Source organism: Malus sylvestris, chromosome 15, assembly GCF_916048215.2.
Source record: "Malus sylvestris chromosome 15, drMalSylv7.2, whole genome shotgun sequence".
Lineage (NCBI taxonomy): Eukaryota > Viridiplantae > Streptophyta > Magnoliopsida > Rosales > Rosaceae > Malus > Malus sylvestris.
In genome coordinates this window covers 31,878,771-31,904,481 of record NC_062274.1, presented here as the reverse complement: position 1 = coordinate 31,904,481, position 25,711 = coordinate 31,878,771, and the positions used below count along the sequence as shown (strand labels likewise).

The 25,711-nt window shown below is 40.5% G+C and overlaps 2 protein-coding genes across 2 annotated transcripts; one reads left to right on the top strand and one right to left on the bottom strand.

The window, feature by feature from the left end:
• The first annotated feature begins 3,943 nt into the window (after positions 1 to 3,943).
• Positions 3,944 to 10,904, top strand: LOC126603315 (ATP-dependent RNA helicase DEAH11, chloroplastic-like). The gene is made up of 3 exons (XM_050270122.1): positions 3,944 to 4,923; positions 5,704 to 8,821; positions 9,403 to 10,904. The coding sequence occupies exons 1-3, from the start codon at positions 4,093 to 4,095 to the stop codon at positions 10,614 to 10,616; spliced, it is 5,163 nt and encodes a 1,720-aa protein (XP_050126079.1). The 5' UTR covers positions 3,944 to 4,092; the 3' UTR covers positions 10,617 to 10,904.
• Positions 10,905 to 11,214: 310 nt separating this feature from the next.
• Positions 11,215 to 12,125, bottom strand: LOC126603325 (uncharacterized). The gene has a single exon (XM_050270136.1). The coding sequence runs from the start codon at positions 11,903 to 11,905 to the stop codon at positions 11,288 to 11,290; it is 618 nt and encodes a 205-aa protein (XP_050126093.1). The 5' UTR covers positions 11,906 to 12,125; the 3' UTR covers positions 11,215 to 11,287.
• Positions 12,126 to 25,711: the final 13,586 nt, after the last annotated feature.

Genomic DNA, 25,711 nt, shown 5'->3' with positions numbered 1-25,711 from the left:
ATATTCTCATCTCTACCTAGCGTGATGCCTTTTGAGAGCTCACTGACTTCGGGTTCTATCGGAATTCCCAAGTTAAGCGAGTTCACGCGAGAGCATTTCCAGGATGGGTGACCCACTGGGAAGTTCTCGTATAAGTTTCCAAAAACAAAACCATGAGGACGTGATCGAGGCCCAAAACGGATAATATCGTGCTACGGTGGAGTCGAGCCCGGGCCGAGATGTGACATATATAGTAAAAAATCAAATGAGATAAAATTAGTCATTGACGTATACATATTACTTGTCATATTGTATAGTATTAATTGCGGGTCCAAAAAGGCATAAGACTAGCATTCTTGTTTTTTTTACGTACATAAATTCTATATTTTGGACATCACAATTTAAGAATTAATTGCATTTAGTAAGTAATTCTTAAAATATTATTTTGTAATATGATTATTCTTCTATATGCATAAGAATACACTTTTCCTTATTTCACAAGTCACATTTTAAGAATTCTAGCCCCATTTAGTTAGTGTATTTGAAGAAATTATTTATTCCAGTTAAATTTGAGGACGACAATAATTTTTATCCAAATTCACAAATTAAAAATTCTAACCTCATTTAGTAGGTAGTTATATAATATTATATTTCCTAATGCGTTTTAAACTAATAGTCCTAAAACTTTAACCTGCAAGAAATATTAATTTGAAAATATTTCCACCTTGATAAACCATCCCATTTAGTAAGTGTTTTATAAGAAATTATTTATTCCAATTAAATTTGTGGACAAAATATTTCTCTACATGGATATATGCACACTAGTTTTTTTTATTTTTTTTTATTTTTTTTATCCACAATTCACAAACTATGAATTCTAACCTCATTAGGTAGGTTTTTTTATAAGATTATTTTCCTAATGCATTTTAAACTAAAACTCCTAAAACTCCTAAAACTTTAACCTGCAAGAAATATTAATTTGAAAACATTGCCACCTTGGTAAGCTATCGTCGAATTGTGTAAGAAAATATTATTTAGTTAATAATGGTCGAAATATGGATTATCAGGCTTCAAGGTGTGGGATACTTCAGGCTTCTTCGTGTCTATAAATGTTTGGTATTAGTACATTAACATTGTACAATAAAATAATAAAATTAATGATGATATTGCTTTTAGTAGTTAGTACTATAATATAATAATATTTCTTTTCGTTTGTAAATGAAAGTATAAAATCATAACCCTTGATAGTTAATATATTAGTACGGAACCTACAGCACAATATTTTATAAAGAGTTGGGATTTATACACCCAAGAAGCAAAAAGAGAAAAATCTTAACGTTTACTTTGGTTGAACGAAATGGCTATTTTGTAAACAAATGCAAAATACTTGGAGATCATATTTTTAGACCATGTTTTGTAGATTAAATGATGTGGTGGTTAATGGTTGGATTCATTTTTTCAACGATTTAAAGAAGAAGTTCAACCATCAACTGCCACATCATGTGGTTTACAAAAAGTAATAAAAAAATTTGTAAGGTCAAGCTCGATATCAATTTAGAGCAATTGCGTTTATAGTTCAAGGATTCATTTTAGTAATAGTAGTAGGTAGTGGCGAAGCCATGAATTGTTGAGGGAGGGACGAACTTAAAGAGTGCTAGGTTCAAAATTACGTAACTATATAATGCGAAGGAAGATTTAAGCATTGTTTCTCTATAATATCATTCCATTACGTAACTGTATAATGCGAAAAGATCTATTAGATTCTTAATCTTAGAGTATAATATACTCTATGACTAATCTCTACTAATTAATAAAACTCTCTTTGTCAACCAAAAAATGGTGAAAAGATAAATTAGTTTTCTATCACACAAAAAAAATGATGGACAATAATGTAATTTCACATGTCCAAATTTTACTGTTTTTTATTAAACTTCACATACAGATGATGTTAAAATACCTCCAATATTTATAAAAAATAAAAAAAAGCCCAAAAACAAAAACCTCTCACTTCCCCATGTTCTCTCTCTCTCCCTCTCTCCCCCCCCCCCTCTCTCCTTCTCATTTTCTGAAAAAATGTGTTTATACACACAAAGTGTGTAGGCAATTAATCATTGCCAATAATCATATCAATAATCAATTAATCAATAATCAATTAATCAATAATCGAGAAATTAATTTGCAAGTGGCCTTTTACCAAGTGGTGGAAAGATGTTGAGTTCTTGCAAGATGGTGTGAGTTCGAATCCCGTCAGTGGCTAAAAAAGAATTTAATTGTCCATAATCGAATAATCAATAATCATAATCACTAACCGCGTTGATCAATTATTCTATGATTCTATATAAATTTTGTTTATACCATATTTAGGGTCTCGTATTTAGATCTCGTACAAATACTTGGGGGACTTAAAGGTAATTATGTGATAAAGGAATTGGCAAATATGTAATAAGTGAGGAGTCCTTATTTTATAAAAGAACCCCTCACCCTCACAATTAGAGGAGGCCATTTCTTAAGGCTCCTTCATCCTCTCAAAGCTCTCACATTACAGAGCCCCTTCACTCCCCTCACCTCTCAAAGAAATACAATATCAGTGTGGACGTAGCCCAAACCTTGGGGTGAACCACGATACATCTTGTGTTATTTACATTACTTGCAGATTCACGGTCGGATTTATGTTGTTCCAAGACATCTGGTTTTGTGCATCAACAAATTTAACAAAATTTCCTATTAAATAATCAATTAGGGTTTGAGGTAATATAGATATAGAAATTAAAGATAACATGAAAATTTAGAGAAAAGTGGCCAATCAAACCACAGATGGTGCTTGGTAGCAAGCGGCCGGGCTGGGGGTGGCTTGAATTTTGGAAGGTAGGAAGGCTAACGGGTTAGGGGATGATGCTATTGGGGATTTGAGAGTAGTTGCTCTCTGAGTGGTTTGAAGTGGGATGGAATAGAACTTGCGTACAACAGAGCTGCACAACAGCAATGGAACCTAGAAAACACAGACGAACTTCATCACTTCAGACGGGACCAAAAGGGTGAAACCATTGCTCCTATGTAGCTTCGTCACTGGTAGTAGGTGAGTTCAACAATTAATATTTTTCAAAGAAATTTTTAATGTGAACGAGAAAAACAAGATTATAACGAGGAATTATCATAAAACAAACTAGAATGGAGTAACTAGATAACGCTTCAGGTGTACATCATGCAGGAGTGCCTAAACGGCTACCTATAGGTGGATGCAGTTGAATCCTCTCAGAAATTGACAGACGTATGTACGAGTAACGTATTAAATTTTTTAAGAGATTGTCATAAACAAATTAGAATGAGGTAACTGGATAACCGTTTACGTATACTATACTTCATACAAGAGCGCATAAACGACTGCATATTAGTGCATGCAGAATCCACTCAGAAATTGACTACACTAGTAACGGATTAAAAAATGACGAGGGATAGTCAGAAACAAATTGGAAAGAGATAACTTGATAGCTATTCATGTGTACATCATACACAAGCGCATAAACAACTACCTACTGGTGCATGTAGAATCATTTTAGAAATTGGCAGATATGTGTTTTAGTAATGTATTAAAAATGATCTACACGTATCAATACGCTAATTATTTCCCTCACCTACTCTAATTCATAAGGATTAAATGTTTGTGATGAATAAGGATTCCTAGTCACAATGACCTTTCACTTCTATTGATTTCCATAATCTTGATGAGCACGAAACAAAGCAATTAAAGAAAAACGAAATTATAGAAAAAGCAATTATAGGAAAAGCACTTATAGGAAAAGCAAATTTGGTTGGTTAGAGAGAGAGAGAGAGAGAGAAAGAGAGTAGAGAGAGAACAAAGGGTAATTGACTAGATGATAGACCGTAGCGTAGTGACTCTAAACTTTTGAAATTGCACACCTCACCAAACCTATATAATGATGTTATTGCCCGCCACGTCCCTACACTTGCAATATTCACCCTTCCCTTTCCCCCGAAAATTCTTCTGTCCTCTCTCTCTCTCTCTCTCTCACCTTCCCTCAAATCCTCACTCTCTCTCTCTCTCTCTCTCTGTTTTCTTTCTCTCTCTAGGGGTTTTTCGGTTCTTTCGATGCCATGAGATCATCATGCCCGCGCACTACTTCCCGGCAACCTCAGCCGTCGGGAATTCCCCGCCGTTTGCCTCCCCGGCGACCCAGTTACCCGCCCAACAACTTCTACCGCCAAACCCCTCCTCCCTCCCGCACAAGTTTCATCGTCCAGCTACTCGCCGATCACCGGAGTCTCCGAAAGCATGAAATCGACGCCGTGATCGCTAACTGCAAGGCCAGGCCCGAACGCGTTGAGGTTTCTCCAGCCAGTCGCATCGTGGCCTCCTTGTTCTACACGCAATGGGTCGATGCGCTAGAAGCCCTCGTTTATTTTTGGGAGTCCCGACTGGACCGGTTTCATGATCTCACTCCCAAGTTGAACCGAATCGTCTCTGTTGCCTCCGATCTCGACGAGCTCCGGGACCGGCTGAAAGCCCTGTTCTCCGGCCGGATTAAGAAATTGATGGACGGAGAGGCGGTGAAGAAGTGGGAGGCGAAGCGAGTTTGGCTGTGCAACGACAACGAACGAGTTTCCAAGTTGCTCCGGCGGCATAACCATCTGTGGAGTTTCAGTGAGTTGAATGAGACACTAAAGAGGAACAGGAGCGAAATTCAATTGGTTGAGAGCAGGATTAGGGAGTTTAAGTCCGCCATGAATTGCTTGCTTGATTATCTTGAGGGGAAAAGGGCGGAGGAATCGGGTGAAGAAGGGGTGAAAGTGTTCAAATTTTCGAGTGAAGTTTATGATTGGAGTCAAATTCACAGCTTAATAGTTCGGGAATGCCGCAGGCTCGAAGAAGGGTTGCCCATATACGCTTATCGGCAGCAAATTCTACAGCAAATTCTTACCCAGCAGGTACAATGTGGTTAAATTTGGCTGTGTAGTTGTTTTCCGTCTTCCGTTTGATGTTTGATTTTGGGTTTGATTAGCAATCTCGGCTAGCGTTACTCCAATTTACGACATTCTTGATTGGCAACGGTATATGTTTCTTTAAAGGCTCAATTCCATTTGTTGGGAGTGAACTTTATGATTGTGAAATCTAATGCTCAAGCATGTATTAAAACCTGAATAGTTTGAAAATATGCCTTATTTTTAAATACCAAAATTTATACTTTTCTGCATTGTAGGTTATTTGTTTATTTGTCTGTTTCTTAAGCACTAATTAATTATTTAAGCTCAAATTCAGGTGCTTTAGACATCTTACATAGTTTCTATTTATAATTTAGACTTTCCCCTTTGTCTTTCTTTCTAACTGCAGTCTGCTTAAATTTGGCTATGTAGTTAATTTTTTGGGTTTGTTTAGCAATCTCTGTTGCTCCAATTTTCCAACATTCTTGATAGGCAACTGTGTCTGTTGTTTAAATGCTCAATTGCATCTGTTTGGAGTGAACACTAATGATTGTAACACTAATGCTCAAGCATGTATTAAAATCTGAATAGTATGAAAATATGCTCTTTTTATTAATATAATTTTTTTTAATGTTTATCTGCATTAATTTATTTGTTTTTTAAGCACTAATTTATTGCATAAGCTCAATTTTAGGTGCTTTATCTTTGGTAGACATCCTAACAAGGTTTTTCTTTAGAATTTTAGATTTGCACCTTTGTCCTTCTTTCTAACTGCAATCTGCACAGGTCACGGTATTGATTGGAGAGACTGGCTCAGGGAAAAGTACACAGCTGGTGCAGTTTCTTGTCGATTCTGGAACTGCTGCCGAGCAGTCCATTGTATGCACTCAGCCTCGAAAGATTGCTGCCATGTTGTTGTCGCAGAGAGTTAGAGAAGAAAGTAATGGGTGTTACAGAGGAAAATCAGTATCTTGTAATTCAACATTTTTGTCAGGGCAGCAGTTGGTTTCTAAGGTGACATTTATGACAGATCACTATTTACTGCAGCATTACATGAATGATACTAAGATGTCTGGTATTTCTTGCATAATAGTCGATGAGGCTCACGAAAGGAGCCTGAATACTGATCTCCTGTTGGCATTGTTAAAAGATTTACTTGGTCGACGGTCTAGTTTACGACTTATTATAATGTCTGCAACAGCTGATGCCAAAGTGCTTTCCGAATATTTTTATCATTGTGGAATCTTTTATGTATTGGGGAGGAGTTTTCGCGTTGATGTTAGATATGTACCATCTTTCACTGAAGGAACTTCTAGTGATGCTTCCTATGTTTCTGATGTGATGAGGGTAGCAACAGATGTACACAGAAAACAGAAAGAGGGGACGATTCTTGCCTTTTTGACTTCCCAGTTGGAAGTAGAATGGTGTTGTGATAAGTTTATAGCATCAGGTGCAATTGCATTGCCCTTGCATGGAAAACTCTCTTATGAAGATCAATTTAATGTTTTCCAAAACTACCCTGGAAAGAGGAAAATCATATTCGCCACTAATCTGGCTGAGACATCTCTGACAATTCCTGGGGTAAAGTATGTGATTGATTCTGGTATGGCAAAAGAAAGCAAATTTGAACCGGGAAGTGGCATGAATGTTCTCAGAGTTTGTATGATCAGCCAGAGTTCTGCTAATCAAAGAAGTGGCCGTGCTGGAAGAACTGAACCAGGAGTATGTTATAGACTTTACTCAGAATATGACTTTGAGGCTATGCCTCCTTGTCAGGAACCTGAGATTCGCAGAGTTCATCTTGGTGTTGCAGTTCTGAGGATTCTGGCTTTAGGCGTCAAGAATTTACAAGACTTTAAATTTATTGATGCACCTTCTTCTGAAGCTATTGACTTGGCTATCAGGAACCTTGTTCAGTTGGGAGCTGTTAAGCAAAAGAATGGTATTTTTGAGTTAACCCAGGAAGGTCGGTGCTTGGTTAAATTGGGTGTTGAGCCTCGGCTTGGTAAATTAATTCTTGGTTGTTGTGACCTTAACTTGCGTATGGAGGGTCTTGTTCTTGCAGCTGTAATGGCAAATTCCCGCAGCATATTTTGTAGAGTTGGTAATGATGAAGAAAAGCTTCGATCAGACTGCATCAAGGTGAAATTTTGCCATCGTGATGGTGACCTCTTTACCCTTCTCTCTGTGTACAAGGAATGGGATTCTTTGTCTCGAGACAAGAGAAATGTGTGGTGCTGGGAAAACAGCATCAATGCCAAAACAATGAGGAGATGCCAAGACACGGTGATGGAATTGGAGTCTTGCCTTAAACATGAACTCCACATGATAATTTCTGGTACCTGGCGTTGGGATCCACGTGAATCAAATGATTGTGACAAACATTTGAAAAAGGTTATACTTTCTTCCCTTGCAGATAATGTTGCTATGTTCTCAGGTTATGATCAACTTGGTTATGAAGTGGCATTAACTGGGCAGCATGTTAAGCTGCATCCTTCGTGTTCATTGCTAGTATTTGGGGAGAAACCTAGTTGGGTAGTGTTTGGTGAAATCCTGTCGGTTTCTAATCAGTATCTGGTGTGTGTCACTTCCTTTGATTTCAACTCTTTGTCTGCGCTTTTTCCTCCTCCTTCATTGGATGTATCTAAGATGGAAAGTCGAAAGCTTCAGCTGAAAGTGTTGACTGGTTTTGGCATTACTGTTCTTAAAAGATTTTGTGGGAAGGCAAACAGTTATCTGCTTCATCTCGTGTCCCGTATTAGGACAATTTGCGAGGATGAACTTATCAACATTAAAGTCGATTACTATCAGAATGAGATCATGTTGTTTGCCACCTCAAACAACATGGATAGGGTTGAAAGCTTTGTAAATAATGCCTTGGAGTGTGAACAAAAATGGATGCGTAATGAATGCTTGGAGAAATGCTTATATCACAGTTCTGGCATCTTGCCTCCTGTAGCATTGTTTGGAGCCGGTGCAGAGATCAAACATCTGGAGCTTCAAAAAAGGTGTTTGACATTTAATGTAATTCATTCAAAACTGGATTCTGAAGATGATAAGGAGTTACTTAGTGAGCTTGAGAAGTCTATCTCTGGTGGTATATGTGCTATTCACAAGTTCCCCAGCACTGGGCAGGAAAATGTTGACAAAGGAAAATGGGTGAGGGTAACATTTCAAACTCCTGAAGCGGCTCAAAAAGCAGCTGAGCTAAACGAATCTGAGTTTAGCGGCTCCATACTGAAGGTTATTCCTTCGCAGGTAGATCATAAAATGTTTTCATTCCCCGCTGTTAGAGCTAAGGTTTATTGGCCTCGCAGGCTAAGCAAGGGGTTTGCAATCGTCAAATGCCACATGAATGACATCTATCCCATAATTGATGACTTTTCTAACCTTGAAGTTGGTGGAAAAAAAATTCGCTGTGAGATTAGCAAAAAAAGGGACATGGATGCTGTCGTGATATATGGACTAAGCAAAGATCTGTCTGAGGCTGAAATTTTGGATGTGTTGAGGACTGCTACAAGAAGGCAAATCCTTGATTTTTTTCTGCTGAGAGGAGATGCTGTAGGAAATCCGCCATGTAGTTTTTGTGAAGAAGCACTCTTAAAAGAAATATCACCTTTTATGCCTAAGAGGTATTCCCACAATAGCTGCAGTGTTCAGGTTTTCGAGCCTGAACCAAAGAGTGTTTTCATGAGAGCTTTGATTAGATTTGATGGAAGATTACACTTGGAAGCGGCAAGAGCTCTAGAAGAATTAGAAGGGAAAGTACTGACTGGGTTCCTTCCATGGCAAAAGATGAAATGCCAGCAGTTGTTTCATAGCTCTCTATCCTGCCCCGCCCCTGTCTATCTTGTGATCAAGAAGCAGCTGGATACTTTACTCTCAAGTTTTATACATCTAAATGGTACTGTTTCTTATCCAAGATTTTGTATTCTTTTGATCTTATATTTTTTCTGTGGTTGCATGTATATTGGCGTATTCTTCTTTTAGTGTCATGCCCTTTTTTTCATTTTAATTCTTCCTCCTTCATGTCTTGGGATTTTTATAATTATAACTTTAGCTGTTTTGTGAATCACTGTTCTCCCGGAAATAACATGTAATTGCAGCATTATGATAGAAGCCATTCTGGAGAACTTGGTTCTTGCAATGACTGAGTCTTGTAATCCTTCCAAAAGCATTTTAATTTTATAATTATATGGGAATTTTTACAATCTTTGGGAGCAGCCTCTCCATAAATGGGGGTAAGGCTAGCCGACACTCACCTCTCCCAGACCCTGCGTAAAGCGGGAGCCTTGTGCACTGGGTATGACCTTTTACGACCTTTTTGGGAATTTTTACAATCTAATGCACCCTTCTGCTTTATCTTGTCCAATATATTGTTATTTCTATCACTGGTTTATACTAGCAATGACTAAGAACAATAGGTTTGTTTTCTTATAGACATAGGTAGGTGTTTGACCGTCTTTATGTTTGTCTTGTTTACAGGTGTAGAATGCAGCTTAGATAGGAATGCTAATGGTTCCTACCGAGTGAAGATATCTGCCAATGCTACAAAAGTTGTTGCAGAACTGAGAAGACGTGTGGAAGAGCTTGTTAAAGGAAAGACTATAGACCACGCCAGCCTTACTCCAGCTGTTTTACAGCTTCTTTTCTCTAGAGATGGCATCAGTATAATGCATGCACTCCAGCGAGAGACAGGAACATATATTCTTTTTGACAGACGTAGCCTCAGTGTACAGGTCTTTGGTTCTTCAGACCAAGTTGGTGTGGTCGAGAAGAAATTGGTCGATTCCCTTTTAACCCTCCATGAAAATAAGCTGTTTGAGATCCGACTTCAAGGCCATACCTTACCTCCCGAGTTGATGAAAGAGGTTGTTAACAGGTTTGGGCCAGACTTACGGGGGCTCAAAGAGAAGATCCCAGGGGCTGATTTAATTCTAAATGTTCGCCGTCAAGTAATTTCCATCCATGGAAGCAAGGATGTGAAGCAGAAAGTAGAAGAGAGTATTTATGAGATTGTACAGAAGTCGGGTAGTTCAACTCAGAGGTTTAAGAGTGACGTTGATTGCCCCATATGTATGTGTGAGATTGAAGATGAATACCGGCTTGAGGACTGTGGGCATTTATTTTGCCGCTCGTGTTTGGTGGAGCAGTGCGAGTCGGCAATTAAGAACCAAGATAGTTTCCCAATGTTTTGTGCACACGAGGGTTGCAGGTCTCTTATTTTGTTCATTGATCTGAAATCTCTATTATCAAATGAGAAGCTGGAGGAGCTATTTAGGGCTTCACTGGGGGCGTTTGTTGCATCAAGTGCAGGTATCTACAGGTTTTGCCCGTCTCCTGACTGCTCTTCTGTGTATCAAGTAGCTGCTCCTGGGACAGACGGTGAACCATTTGTTTGTGGTGCATGTTATGCCGAGACATGTACCAGGTGCCATTTAGAACATCATCCATACCTCTCATGTGAGCAGTACCGGGAGTTCAAGGAAGACCCGGATTCATCGTTGAAGCAGTGGTGCAAAGGAAAAGAACATGTGAAGAGCTGCCCGGTTTGCAGGTATACAATTGAGAAGATAGACGGGTGCAACCATATAGAATGTAGGTGTGGGAAGCACATTTGCTGGGTCTGTTTGGAGTATTATGCAACGAGCGATGAATGCTATACCCATTTGAGGACTATTCACCTGGCCATCATTTGATATGTTACTTATCGGTCGGCTTAGAGTGTTGTTGATATATGATATGAAATAGGTAATGTAGAGTAGACACAGTATAGCAAGTAGGAGCTGCTTTTCTATTTATTGCTTCTTCCCAGCACAGCATTGCTGAGACATGTATAGGTGGTGGTGGTAGGGCTTTTCTCTCTGTAAGTACTTTTTCTCAATGTAAGTGCTTTTAACCAGACTGAACTCTAGCCAAGTTTTTCGGTGTTCTCATCAAGTTTGGATAATAAGAAATGAGAAGCTCTGATGAGATCATTGATCCAATTTTGTGTGCTTGCTTTTAACCGTCACCTCGAAACTGATCGGAAACTCTAATAAGCCCTTGTATTCAGTAATTTTTAAACTGTGCTAGGGTAAGTTGCTCACGAAGCAACTCTTGACCATTGATCCATATGGAATCGACACTGCATCAATGGTTAGAAATTCCTCCGCTCGCGGATTCGGTGGCTTGCCTTAGCATTTCTCTTGTCTATGTTATGTGGCATGGAGAAGCACTCAACTGGACCACTAAATCCCCAAGAATCCTTGTTCAAATTTCAGTTAACAGAATGCTTGTTCATAATGCATATGCCCCTTTTAACCAAAAAAAAATTTTACATATTTATTTATATATACACCTATATATTTTGCAGTACAAAAATGCAATTTCAGTACAAGTATCTGCAACCGAATGCCAAGCCTACGCCGGCGATGCCAAAACAAAGTGCCAAAGCTACAACCCAAGTGATGCCATCCCCACCGTCACCTCCTTTTGATCTGCCACAACCACAACTCGGCTGATCACTCCCTTGCTCCGCCCAATGCGACTGCAACTTTGAAACTTGAAGCTCAAGCAACATCACCCATTGCCTGTAAGCAAACAACTCTTTAGCCTCCGCAAGCAACGCATTAGCGAGACAGTCTTTCTCCTTCCCCAACCTCTCAGCCTTCTTCTCCGCCTCCCTCGCTCTCGTTTGTGACAGCCTCAGCGCCTTCAGAAGCTCCAGCTTCTCATTCTCTCCGTCAATTCGGTTTCCATCCATGTCAAACTGATCGTCCCTGTGATCAGCGTCGCGATCCGAGTTCACGCTGCAAATCCTTTTCATGGATGACACAATAGTTTGATCCGAACCCGTAAATAGTTTTGCCGGCGGAGGAAGATCGCAGTTCTGTATGCGGTCTAAGCCAGCAGTCTTGTGAGAAACAGCAGTTAAACCCAGAAACATTTCATTCCCATCAACTGCTTTAGAATTCAACCTTGTGTTATTAGATATCCGCCCAGCCATCGATGTCGGACTGATCAGAAGTTGAGAAACAATCAAAGGAATTGGAAACTGCTTAATTTGTTGAGGATTGAAATGTAAACAAAAAAAAAAAAAAATGGGGATATTTGGTGGGTGGGGGTGGTTGGGAGAGACAAGGATTGAGGAGAGAGAGAGAGAGAGAGGAGAGGGAGGGATGGAGGGAGTAGTGTGCCCGCATGAAACGGTGTCTGTGGAATTGAATACAATTGTAAATATTGGTCATTGCTTTTAGTACAAAGGCTGGAAAATTCCTTGCTTTGCTTGTTTGATTAGCTTTGCACACAAAAAATACGTTACACGGCCTAGACAATGACATCTTCAACTTAATTTTGTTTTAACTCTTCATTTGAAAAAGGGATTATGAAAAAATCAATGCACTAGATATACGTCATCACTTGTAATTAGGACGATGTGAGAAAGATAATAATATTTGTATTATAGAAATTTAGAAGATTAACCTTCTAACTAGCATTCTGCCACTTAGTACATGGTCTAGTGATATTCCTCTTCACTTGTAAATGAGAGGTCTTAAGTTCGATTCTTGCCAAAGGCGAATTTGAACTACATTATTGCTAGCCCAATGTGAGGCTAAGCTCATCCTCTCCCCTTGTTTAAAAAAAATCCAAAAAAGAAAAACTAGCATGTTAAAGACTTTTAACCTGTTTTTTACAAGACAAAAATTCATTCTACAGGATCTCGATCGTTTTGAAGCGAAACAATAGTGGTTTTATTATCAAATTTTTTTGAATAAAATCCAAAGTCCTCAAGCCAAAAGAGACTCCAACATAACATACAAAGTCATTTTGCGAAACTAGTTGTCACGTACTGGTGGATTTAAAGATGAGATAGGCCTGAAATAAGCAAAGCAACATAACAAACTCTTGGAATCATCAACACCTAAGTCCAGAAGATTGAACTCGGAGTTTGGAACTCCAAAATCAAATGAGCTCCATTAATAAAATAGTCAAACACTTCACAAACTAACAAAAACCACCAAATGAGCAGGAAAAGGGTTACTACTGGCCCCAAGCAAGTAAGGGGCGACAACTATGAAACTTGTAGATCTAGTGATTTGTTATGGGGAAACAGATAGGTGTGAGAGGGAGCGTTTTGGATGCCAGGTCCTTTATTAAAGATTCGATGGGTCATTAATATTGCTAATAGTGCATCGATATCATATAACATGTTGTTGGGGGACTTTTAGGTCGAAGTGGACTTGGGCTTTGAGAACGTCTTCTTATCTCCCTTGGTTCGGTTTCGTACCAAGTCTCAGAATATCTCGAAAGAATTAGCACGTCTTAAGAATTATACCGGTTGGATTAATGACTCGAAGATAGCATGATTAAGCAAATAATGACCTGCTCAAATGAGGCATGGTGCGGAAACTAGAAGTTCATCAGTTTAATGTGTTGAGAGAGAGAGAGAGAGAGAGAGAGAGAGAGAGAGAGAGAGAGAGAGAGAGAGTTGGCATGATTGTATGGTGTTCTAGATTGAATAATTTGAGTTTCCAAGGGCGGTAGCAAGACTTACGATGGCTGGAATACTCAAATGAGGTTATGGAGAATGTTAAGGTTGTAGAGTGATGTTTTTGGGTTTCTTTGGTTCTCTTTGTGAAGCTGGAGGATTGGGCATCAAGAGGCTTTCCCTGACTAAAAGAGATGAAAGAAGTTTGGGAAAACCCTAAGGTCGCAGAAAGATGGTTCTTTATTTCTAGAAAGAGAGAGAGAGAGAGAGAGTTGGCATGATTGTATGGTGTTCTAGATTGAATAATTTGAGTTTCCAAGGGTGGTAGCAAGACTTACGATGGCTGGAATACTCAAATGAGGTTATGGAGAATGTTAAGGTTGCAGAGTGATGTTTTTGGGTTTCTTTGGTTCTCTTTGTGAAGTTGGAGGATTGGGCATCAAGAGGCTTTCCCTAACTAAAAGAGATGAAAGAAGTTTGGGAAAACCCTAAGGTCGCAGAAAGATGGTTCTTTATTTCTCTCTAACGTTTAAAGCTCTGTATTATGATGTTCTGGGTTGAGTTCTTAGATCCCCTTTAATGCCTTATGACTCCCCTTTTTGTAGATGAATGATTCATTTCTAGGTTCCCAATGAATCTCTAATTGTGGCTTGGTTCTCCCTTATTTCTTCCTAGTTCTCCTGCTACTCCCATATTTTGATGTAAGGAGGCTAGATTGTAGAACCTGCATCATGTTTTCTTCCCGATGCGTTGATTTCCCAGGTCAGCTTTCCGCATGCATTACTTTTGGTGGTGCACCTCATGGCTTTCGCACGTTGGATTTCTATGTGAGCTAAAAAGGGAAAGTCTGCATCTCTCTTCATTAAATGCATGTCTGGTTGGCTTTCACATGACTCTAAAGGTCAGGGCTTGGTTCCTCCCTAACTAAGTTGGTTAGATTGCTAGGGAAAGAAGGAAACTAGGCTGGTTCTCTCTCAAACTTATCCATGTGGAATACAAAGGTTATAGGCTTGGACTTTGGGCTCCCAAGCAACCCAAAGTTTTCCACAATCTTGGCTCCACGTAGGCCCAATGAACTTTCATAACCATCTACACCACAATTCACTTGACAAGCCCCGGGCATGTGGCTTGGGCTTATCTTAGCATGAATAGTGATTTGTGTGATAAAGTTTGGTGTGATGAATATGCATGAGTTCTCACGAGCATGGTGTGATTTACACAAATGTGGGGCTTGATTAACATAGCATGGCATGATTACGAACATACCTCCTTCTCGATTTCGCACCCTTTGCATGTATTCGGGCTTGACTTGAGGCTTGTATGATAATTGGTTTCAAGACTCGATTGGGCTTGCACGTTACATTTTTTGGCCTCAACACATGTCAATAATTTTGTTACAATGATATTTACATATTGTTCATAGTCAGACTATCTTATAAGATTTCTAAACAAAATTACTTAAGGCCAACTCGACCAGTTCCTGAGTAGTACTCGAACCCTTATCAAATTGCTCCTCAAGTTGTTAAAATAATAAAAAAAAATTAAACTGATAATCGTTAACATGTCCAAATTTGATTAGTTTTTACAGTTTTTCATTTTTTTTTTGTCAAACGATAGATTTGGTAATAGGATTTTTATCACATGGAAAAGTAGTGATAAAAACATCTAAAATACTTGCAAGAGTACAAGGTAATTGTAGTATAGTCGGCTCTAGTAAGGTTGTTCTCCACAAAGGTTGAATGAATAATTTGTATTTAACCCAATTCTTAATTAACTACTTAAAACAAAGTTTGTAAAAGGTTGATTTTGTAACTTAAAATAATAAAAAAGAATTTAAATAAAAATAATTAAAGAAATCAAAAGAATACGGTTTTGAAAATCAATTTAAGCACTAGGGTTCCGTTGCCACCTTAACAATCTTGCGTAGTTTTTCCAATTACTTATGACTTATGTTGATGCCCAAAATCAGTGGGGACTTTGGTACAACAGAAAGTGTTAAGTTTGTGACCTTCGCTAGATTGCTTCAGTCATTAGTATGGATAAGTATGTATATGGATAGGGATAGGGAAGCAAACACAAGATGTACGTGGTTCACCCAGATTGGCTACGTCCACGGAGTAGAGGAGTTCTCATTAATTATGAAGGGTTTACACAAGTACATAGGTTCAAGCTCTCATTTAGTGAGTACTAGTGAATGATTTAGTACAAATGACATTAGGAAATATTGTGAGAGAATGATCTCTATTTATAGAAGAGAGTTTCTAGTTTCATTATGACATCGACATGTGTCGTGTTGTGATTGGCTTCTGATGTTGACACGTGTCGCGCTATGATTGGCTTTTGATGTCGACATGTGTTGCGCTGTGATTGGCCTCCTGGTTGGAGGGAAACTCTTTTGGGTCCTTGACGGTATAACGTTGACCGATGCTCAGTAGTTTCAGGATTGGTCAAGTATGGTACAAACTGTGCTCCCCTAAGTTGTCGAGTGAGGGAAGCTCCTCGGTTGAGGACTTGCAAGATCCAAGCCATTGAGTAATCACAAAACTTCTAAGTACCGAAGTGTGGTATCATTTTCACTTGCCTTATCTGTCTCATATGTAGATGTGACATCTTCTTTGGAAGTACTTTTCCTCCATCCAGGGGTGGTATCTTTAACCGATGAAGATGCCCAAAGTAATGTATCAATTTCACTTGAAGCTTACTTGTAGTTTCGGGCTTGGTCAAGTGCGATACAAACCCTATAGTAGGAGTCCCCCAAGTCGCCGAGTTAGGAGATTTGCCGAATGAGGTAACAGACAAGGTAAGCAATCAAATTTCCAAGCAAGCAACCTAGATCAGAGGTTCGACTTCGGCTTTCGGTTAATTGTTCTCCTTCTCCTTGTGTCGTAAACAGCAACAAGGATAAGGAGAAGCAAATGGAGAAGAGATGAAATGAGATACTTTTGCTTTTGAAGAAGTAACTTTCCATAGGCTTATTCTTGAACTGGGCTCGAGGGTTTTCTGGTTTCCTCTAGAGTATAAGGCCGACTCAAGAATTTGAGGGTCAAAACAGGTCCATCAAATCTAGAGTACGTTCGACCCTGCTGATATGGGATACTTTTGCTGTTGACAAAGTAGTGGATGTATCGGCACGTGTTTTGTTACACTTGTCTCAACATGCTTCCTTGTATCCTTCTCACTTGCCCTATCAGGTAGATGTGGTATCTTCTCTGGAAGCATAAGATGTTGAAAATGAGTACTTGAGAGCAATGCCAGGTAAGTAATCAGGCAAGGGGTTCCAGACAGTTAGTTCCTGACTGGAAGCCTGATTCCAAGTGCTGACTGATTGCTCTCTTTCTCTTTGTCTTGCAGGTAAGAACAAGGCCAAAGGAAAAGACAGGGAAAAAGCATGACATGTGATACTCTTGCTTTTAACCCTGATGATATGAGATACTCTTGCTCTGGTGTGGCTTGGTTGCAGAGGTATTATCGGGAGGAAAAGAAACTGAATATTTCAAGAGACTCTGCTGAGAGTGCCCTCTCAGATGTGAAGAAAAGTTGAGTATTTTTTTTATTTGCAGGTTTGCCTGGTTGTGGAGGATGGAGGTCGACATATATAGGAGTCTCTATCACAACAAGTATTAGTGTTATTCCTTTACCCTTCTTGGTCATAGCAATGTAGTGGGAGCTGCAAGCTTCACGTGTTTTAACTTTGTCAGAGCACTTTGAAAAAGTGGTCTGTGGTATTTGGAAAGCTGATGTTGCATGTGAAGATTGTAGACAAGCTTTATCCAAGGAAATCTGGCTCTCGAAGTTCGGAGAGAGATGCCTCTTCGGTTTTCAATCAAGCAATCTTGTCGGGGATCTGGCTCTCGAGATTAAGAGAACGGTGCCTCTTCAATTTTTGAGAAAGCAATCCTGTTGGGAGTCTGACTCTTGAGATTCGGATAGCAGTGTCTCTTCGATTTTTGAGAAAGTAAGGGGAAAATTCCTAAGCAATAACTCTCTGAATGTACTTCTTGCACATAATTGGTGCCCTTATAAAAGAAAGGGTAACAGGGCCGTTGGTTCAAAAATCGAAGATGCACCATTCTTCGGATTTCGAATAGGCACCACTCTCCACATGCAACATCAGCTCCTCGGGTACCACAAATAACTTTGCCAAAGATCTCTGACAAAATTTAGACACATAAATTTTGAAGGTCCAGCTACTCTACTATTACCCACAAGGGTAAAGGATCAGCACCACTGCTTGATAACTAGAAAGTCCCAATGTGTGTCAACCTTCGTGCTTCGTGGCAAGGCAGACTAGCAAAAATGCCCAACCTTTACTCACATTCGAGAAAACATGCCCAACAAGATTGCTTGCTTAAAAATCGAAGAGGCACAACTCTCCGAATCTCAAGAGCCAGACTCCCAACAGGATTACGTGCTCAAAAATCGAAGAGGCACCGCCCTCCGAATCTCGAGAGCCAGACTCCTAATAGGATTATGTGCTCAAAAATCGAAGAAGCACCGCCCTCCGAATCTCGAGAGCCAGACTCACTCTCAACATGATTACTTTCTCAAAAATCGAAGAGACACTGCTCTTCGAATCTCAAGAGTCAGACTCCCAACATGATTGTTTTCTCAAAAATTGAAGAGGCACCGCTTTCTGAATCTCGAGAGCCAGACTTCCAACAGGATTACATGCTCAAAAATCGAAGAGGCAATGCCCTCCGAATCTCGAGAGCCAGACTCCCAACAGGATTACTTTCTCAAAAATCGAAGAGGCATCGTTCTCTGAATCTCGAGAGCCAGATCCCTGATATGATTGCTTGTTAAAAAACCGAAGAGGCATCTCTCTCTAAACTTCGAGAGCCAGATTTCCTTGGATAAAGCTTGTCTGCAATCTTCACATGCAACATCAACTTTCCAGATACCACATACCACTTTTCAAAGTGCTCTGACAAAGTTAAAACACGTGAAGCTTGCAGCTCCCACTACATTGCTATGACCAAGAAGGGTAAAGGAATAACACTAATACATTGCTATGACCAAGAAGGGTAAAGGAAGCTTTGTTGAATTTCCCAATTTCCTTTTTTTTTTTTGTGGGAAAACTAGAAATTTGTTGAATTTCCCAATTTCCCTTTTTTTTTGTTGGGAAAATTAGAAATTTGAAAATGTGGGAGAATTTTGCTTCCACACTATTGAGCAAGAGATTGTGATGCAAGCCACACCTTGTAGTAGTCGAAGGTTTGGATGAACCATATAAATTGAATTTGCTTCGAACAGTCTTGATTAAGAGTGTGTGAAACTTTCTACGAGTTGTAGTTGCCCTTCATTGATGAAGCTTTTGTTGGCACCATAAATTGGTTTTACTTCACACTGTCTTGATCAAGAGTGTGTGAAACTTTTGAGAATTGTGATTGAACTCCTTTGATGAGGCTTTTGTTGGCACCATAAATTGGTTTTGCTTCACACTGTCTTGATCAAGAGTGTGTGATCAAGACAGTGTGAAGCTTTTGAGAATTGTGGTTGCCTTTCATTGATGAAGCTCTTGTTGGCACCAAAAATTGGTTTTGCCTCACACTGTCTTGATCAAGAGTGTGTGAAGCTTTTGAGAATTGTGGTTGCCCTCCTTTGATGAAGCTCTTGTTGGCACCATAAATTGGTTTTGCTTCACACTGTCTTGATCAAGAGTGTGAAGCTTTTAAGAATTGTGGTTGCCCTCCATTGATGAAGCTCTTGTTGGCACCATAAATTGGTTTTGCTTCACACTGTCTTGATCAAGAGTGTATGAAGCTTTTGAGAATTGTGGTTGCCCTCCTTTCATGAAGGTATTGTTGGCACCATAAATTGGTTTTGCTTCAAACTGTCTTGATCAAGAATGTGTGAAGCTTTTGAGAATTGTGGTTGCCCTCCATTGATGAATCTCTTGTTGGCACCATAAATTGGTTTTGCTTCACACTGTCTTGATTAAGAGTGTGTGAAGCTTTTGAGAATTATGGTTGCCCTCCATTCATGAAGGTATTGTTGGCACCATAAATTGGTTTTGCTTCAAACTGTCTTGATCAAGAATGTGTGAAGCTTTTGAGAATTGTGGTTGCCCTCCATTGATGAAGCTCTTGTTGGCACCATAAATTGGTTTTGCTTCACACTGTCTTGATTAAGAGTGTGAAGCTTTTGAGAATTGTGGTTGAACTCCTTTGATGAAGCTCTTGTTGGCACCATAAATTGGTTTTGCTTCATACTGTCTTGATCAAGAGTGTGTGAAGCTTTCTACGAGTTGTAGTGTTTGCATTGTTATAGAGGGGAAATGTCTGAAGCAGATGCAAGAGGGCTGAATAGCTTGATATTCGTATGCCATGCATTGAAGTTATTGTTGGCTTGCAATAAGACTTTGTTGGTGACTATAACTCTTGTTGGGCATAAGTGCTCCCCTAGTTGAGTTGTCAAGCTTGATGGTTTTTGATTATTTGTGAATGCTAGGAGTTCACATGTACAAGTTGTACCACTCGTCTTTTGGTAGGTGGAATGAATGGTGAGTTACTTTAATCACTTGGTTGGTGGTACGAATTTAAGTTCCTTCATCACCTTTCATCACATTTCATCACCTAGTTGGTGGCACGAGGATGAGTTCTTTCTTCACCTGGTTGGTGGCATGAATGGTAAGTTGCCAAATGATATTAGAGTACGGGTTGTACATTTCATCATCTGGTTGGTGGCATGAAGATGAGTTCCTTCTTCACCTGGTTGGTGGCATGAGTGGCAAGTTGCCAAATGATATTAGAGTATGGGTTGTACATTTCATCACCTAGTTGGTGGCATGAAGGAGAGTACGGGTTGTACATTTCATCACCTGGTTGGTGGCATGAATGGCAAGTTGCCAAATGATATTAGAGTACAAGTTGTACATTTCATCACTTGGTTGGTGGCATGAAGGAGAGTACGGGTTGTGCATTTCATCACCTGGTTGGTGGCATGAGGATGAGTTCCTTTTTCATATTTCATCACCTGGTTGGTGAGAATAAGGGCTACGTGTCGAGGCACATTATAGCAAGTGTTGAATGACACAAAGTATGTTGAACCCTTTCGAAGCACAGTTGGCTTATGTATGAATGTGTTGGAATGTATGATTGAACGAATATACTGTGAAGTTGTTCATTTATTTGTATAGTCTTGTTGACATATACTTAGACTTTGTTTCATGTTGGAAGCATTCATGTTGAAGCTTTGAACCCGAGTGTTTCATTGCTAGGAATGTAAGAGGATTAGGACCGAGTTGTCTAAATCACCTCTTTATTGAATTCATGCCAAATAGTCTTCGTTACATAGGATGCCGAACGGCTGAAGCTTAACACTTGTACAATGTGAGTTTACTTGTAATAGTACTTCAAGTGATCAACGTTCCATGGATGGCCAATGGTCTTGCCATTGAAGCTTCTAAGTTTGTAGGAGCGAGGGCGACTGATGCCAACAACTTCAAACGGTCCATTCCAGTTTGGACTAAGTGTTCCTTCACTCGGGACTCTATCTCAGAGTAATCTTTTCTTCAATACCCAGTCCCCCACTTTGAAAGAACAAGGTTTGAGCCTTGAGTCATAGTAGTTGGAGATGTGTTGCTTGTAGGCGACATTCCTCAAGTGAGCCTGGTTTCTGTGTTCCTCGACTAGATCTAAGTTAAGGGTAAGTTGTTTGTCATTTTCGCTTTGCACGTAGTTCTGGACTCGGAACGTTGCTTGCTCAAGCTCAACTGGGACAACTATCTCTATACCAAAGGCAAGTGAGAATGGGGTTTCTCTTGTTGATGTCCGATACGAAGTGCGGTATGACCAAAGAACTTGGGGTACAAATTCTGGCCAACAACCTTTAGCCTTGTCCAAGCTGGTTTTCAAAGTTTGCTTGATTATTTTGTTGATGGATTCAACTTGTCCATTGGACTGGGGATGAGCTGGGGAGGCAAAACATAAGTTGATGTTGAACTTAGAGCAGAACATCCTGAACTTATTGTTGTTGAACTGTCGCCCGTTGTCAGTGACTATCGTATTGGGAATGCCGAATCTGCAAAGGATGTCATTTCATACGAAGTATTCTATTTTTGCCTCAGTAATGGTTGCCAAGGGTTCTACTTCGACCCACTTTGTGAAGTAGTCAACTACAATGATTGCATAGCGAACCTTGCCCTTCCTTGCAGGCATTGGGTCGATCAAATCAAGTCCCCATTGGGTGAAGGGCCAAGGGCTGATCATAGGAGTGAGCGGCTCGGGAGGGGAGTGAGGAATAGTTGTGTAGCGTTGACACTTATCACATGAGCGGGATATTCTGATCGCATCTTGGTGGAGTGTTGGCCAGTAATATCCTTGGCGAAAAGCCTTGTGTGCTAGGGATCGAGATCCAGCATGATCTCCGCAGACTCCTTCATGTATTTCCCGAATGACAGTTTCCACCTCTACGGGCGTAAGGCATTTTAGGTTTGGTAGGTTAAAACCCCGCTTATAGAGTTGGTCATTAATGATCAAGTAACAGGTAGCCTTGTATCGAATCTGCTTAGCTTGGACTTTGTCATTTGGAAGGGTGCCATGAGCAAGGAATCTATAAATCGGGATAATCCAACTATCCCCCTGTTGTAAGTTGCACACTTCTGCAGTTATGGTGTTTGGTGCTGCCAACAATTCGACCTGAATTTTTCTCCCAATCTTGTCTTCCACCGCTTAGGTGAGGCAAGCCAAAGCATCTGCATGACTGTTTGCTGCTCGAGGAATTTGGGTGATCTGGTAGTGGAAGTGCTTGAGCAACAATTGTGTTTGTGCCAGATATGCTGCCTTGGAGTTATCCTTAGCGTCAAAGTTGTTGGTGACCTGGTTAACCACCAATTGGGAGTCACTGAAGATATCAATTTGTTTAACCCCAAGGTGTTTGGCCAAACGTAAGCCTGCTAAGAGGGCTTCATATTCGGCCTCATTGTTCGACGCCTTGAATTTGAAACTAAGAGCATACTCCATTGCCACTTTGTCAGGGGTCATAAGGACTAGTCCTGCTCCACAACCTTGTTGGTTGGATGAGTTATCAACATATAGACTCCATGCAGGGGCTGTTGGTTCTATTTTCTGAGCTTCCAAGGGTAATGAAACCACTTCTTTAGGCGTAGAAACAATGTCAACAGGATATGTGAAGTCGGCGATGAAGTCTGCCACTGCTTAGCCCTTCTCAGCTGGCTTTGGTTGGTAGGAGATGTCAAACTCACCTAATTCTATCTCTTATTTGATCATTTGCCCGGAAGTGTGAAGACTTTGGAGTATCTGTCGAAGAGTATGATTGGTAAGCACGATAATGGAGTGTGATTGGAAGTAAGGGCGAAGTTTTCGAGCAGACATGACTAATGTTATAGCCAATTTCTCAATGTTGGAGTATCGTGTCTCCGCATCTTGTAAGGCCTTGCTAGCGTAGTAGACAGACTGTTTGACATTACCATCATTTCGAATGAGAACGAAACTTACTGCTGAAGCCGATACCGACAGATAGATAATAAGAGTGTCACCAACCTCAGGTTTGGAGAACTGAGGGGCTTTACTCATGTAGTATTTGAGGTTCTTGAATGCCTCATCATATTCATTAGTCCATGTAATGTACTTCTTACTTCCCTTAAGTGCTTTGAAGAAAGGAGCACATCTGTCTGTGGCCTTAGAGATGAACCTAGTTAAGGTTGCCACCTTGCCAGTAAGGCTCTAGATGTCTTTTGAAGTTACCGGTTCCTTCATGTCGAGGATTGCTTCGATCTTCTCGGGATTAGCCTCAATGCCTCGTTGGCTTATCATGAAGCCTAAGAATTTACTAGAGCCTACGCCGAATGCACATTTGTTGGGGTTCAACCTCATTCGATACCTCTTCAGAATGGTGAAAGTTTCAAGTAGGTTGGTGATGTGTTGGCCAGCATGTTTGCTCTTGACTAGCATATCATCAACGTAAACTTCCATGCTCTTCCCAATCTGTTCAGTGAACATTGAATTGACCAGTCTCTGATAAGTCATTCCTGCTTTTTTAGGCCGAAGGGCATGACTTTATAGCAATATAGTCCCCTATCAGTAGTGAAGGTTGTGTGTTCTTGGTCCGGAGGGTTCATGAGGATTTGGTTGTATTCTGAGTAAGCATCCATGAAGCTCATGAGTTCACACCCTACCGTAGAGTCTATAAGTCTGTCTATGAGAGGAAGAGAAAAGCTATCCTTCGGGCATCATTTGTTTAGGTCGGTGTAATCGACACATATTCTCCACAAGACCTTTTGGAGCAAGAGACTTTCTTTGGTCAGATTCTTCTTAACAAGGACAACATTTGCTACCCACGTTGGATAATTGACTTCGCGGACGAAGCCTATACCTTTAAGTTTTTCAACTTCTGCCTTCATTGCCTCATACCGTTCAACATCATAAGATCTTCGATTCTATCTCATTGGCTTGGTCTTTGGGTCAATACTTAAACAATGATAGATGATATCGGGAGAGATGCCTGGCATGTCCTTGTATAACCAGCCGAAGACCTCAGTGTTATCTTGCAAAAAAGATATCAATGCCAACCGAATGGGTGGTGACAAGTTGGTGCCAATCTTCACCATGCGATCCGGATAATCTTTTGAGATAAATATCTTCTCCAACTCTTCAGCGGGCTGTGCTTGCTGGTGAAAGAGTCATCTCGAGGATCGTCGGGTTGACTGTTACCACAATGAAGATCCAAGTTGGCTTCGTCTGGGCTGGTCTTTATGACTTGGTCATGTATAGAAAGGGTCATTGGGCACATGTAAGTGCTGTTGCTTGACCGAAGTGTTGTAACATGATCGTGCACTAAGTTGATCTCCTCGGATGTAATTATTGCCATAGGAGGTTGAAATTTCATCAACAACATATGTGTGGATACCATGGCCTTGAAATCATTGATGCATGTGCATCCCAAGATGACATTGTATGTCGTTGGGCAATCAACCACCAGGAAGTTAGTGATAATAGTAGCTGTGTAAGGGCCTGTACCAATGGTGAAAAGTAAGTGTATGCTCCCCAAAGGTTGCACGATATCACCGGAGAAGCTTATCAGAGGAGAAATCGAGCGATCAAGCAAGTGTTCAGCTACATTAAGTGCCTTAAAAGCTTTAGCAAACATGATATTGACCGAAGCCCCCGTGTCTACCAGGTTTCGTCGTACTTCAAAGTTGGCTATGTGAGCTTCCATGATCAGTGGGTCGTTGTGAGGGTAGATGATACCTCTTTCTTCCTCAGGGTAGAAATATATTAGATCCCAGTTAGGCTTTTGATACTTGCCTCCCTTGATGTCTTCCATGTGAACCACTTGGTGGCCAAACCTTAAAGCTCATTCACTATTTTTCATGGCCTTGTTGGAAGATTTAGATATGGGTGTGCCACCACTTATGGAATATATCACATTCACCTGGCGTTGGTTACGGTTACCCAGTGGAGGGTGGAGGAGGAATTGATCAATTTTTCCTTCACGTGTCAAAGCTTCAATATGATCACGAAGGGTGATACACTTCTCGCTGTCATGGCTGTTATGCTCGTGGTAGCAGCAAAACATGCTCGTATTCTTTGTGGGCTTGTAACCTGACTGCCTCAACATTGGCTTTGGTATCAGGTGTGCTATGCTGGGGTAAATGGCCACGCATGTGGCGTTCAAATGTGTGTATGTCTCATACCTTGGGGTAGGGCCTGTCCTGACACGTGCTTGGCCCACTGTGTTGACTGCCTGGGGGTGGGCATTATCGTGGCGATACCCTTGGTTATCGCGATAGTGTCCCTTACTCCTTTTACTAAAATGAGACTGGTGAGGATGTAGATCTTTCCTTTTGCCCTGAGATTGATATGTCTGTTGACTTGGCGAAGTATTAAGTAAGGCAGGGGGAGGCACCGTTGCCGTTTGGAAGGTCGAGGTATTCTCATTTGGTTAGATCTGGCTTCCACTCTCTACTTGTTGATAAGGGGTGGCTGTGGGGGGTTTCCCTTGGTATGTCCTTGCCTCAGCGGATGCATGGTTATAAGCCATGACCATCACCTCAGAGTAAGTCTGTTAAGTGTTGGCATTGATTATGTACTTAAAGAAACAGTCACGTAGGCCTGCCGTGAAGGCTTTGAGGGCATTCTTATCGTCTGCCTTGTTACAACGGGAATACTCATGGCTGAAGCGGCCAACATACATACGTAAGGACTCGTTTGGCTTCTGGCGAATAGTGTAAAAGTCATTCGCAGAGTGCAAGCAATCGGTCTGGAAAATGTGTTGAGAAACAAACATTTTCCTCAATTCCTCAAATGAGTCTACCGTCTCAGGTGGAAGATGGCAATGCCAGTTTAGAGCTCCACTAGAGAG

Coding starts and splice junctions, on each gene's coding strand:
- LOC126603315 (XM_050270122.1), top strand. CDS start 4,093: ATGAGATCATCATGCCCGCGCACTACTTCCCGGCAACCTCAGCCGTCG. Junction 4,924..5,703: donor AGCAAATTCTTACCCAGCAG/GTACAATGTGGT, acceptor CAATCTGCACAG/GTCACGGTATTGATTGGAGA. Junction 8,822..9,402: donor AAGTTTTATACATCTAAATG/GTACTGTTTCTT, acceptor TCTTGTTTACAG/GTGTAGAATGCAGCTTAGAT.
- LOC126603325 (XM_050270136.1), bottom strand. CDS start 11,905: ATGGCTGGGCGGATATCTAATAACACAAGGTTGAATTCTAAAGCAGTT.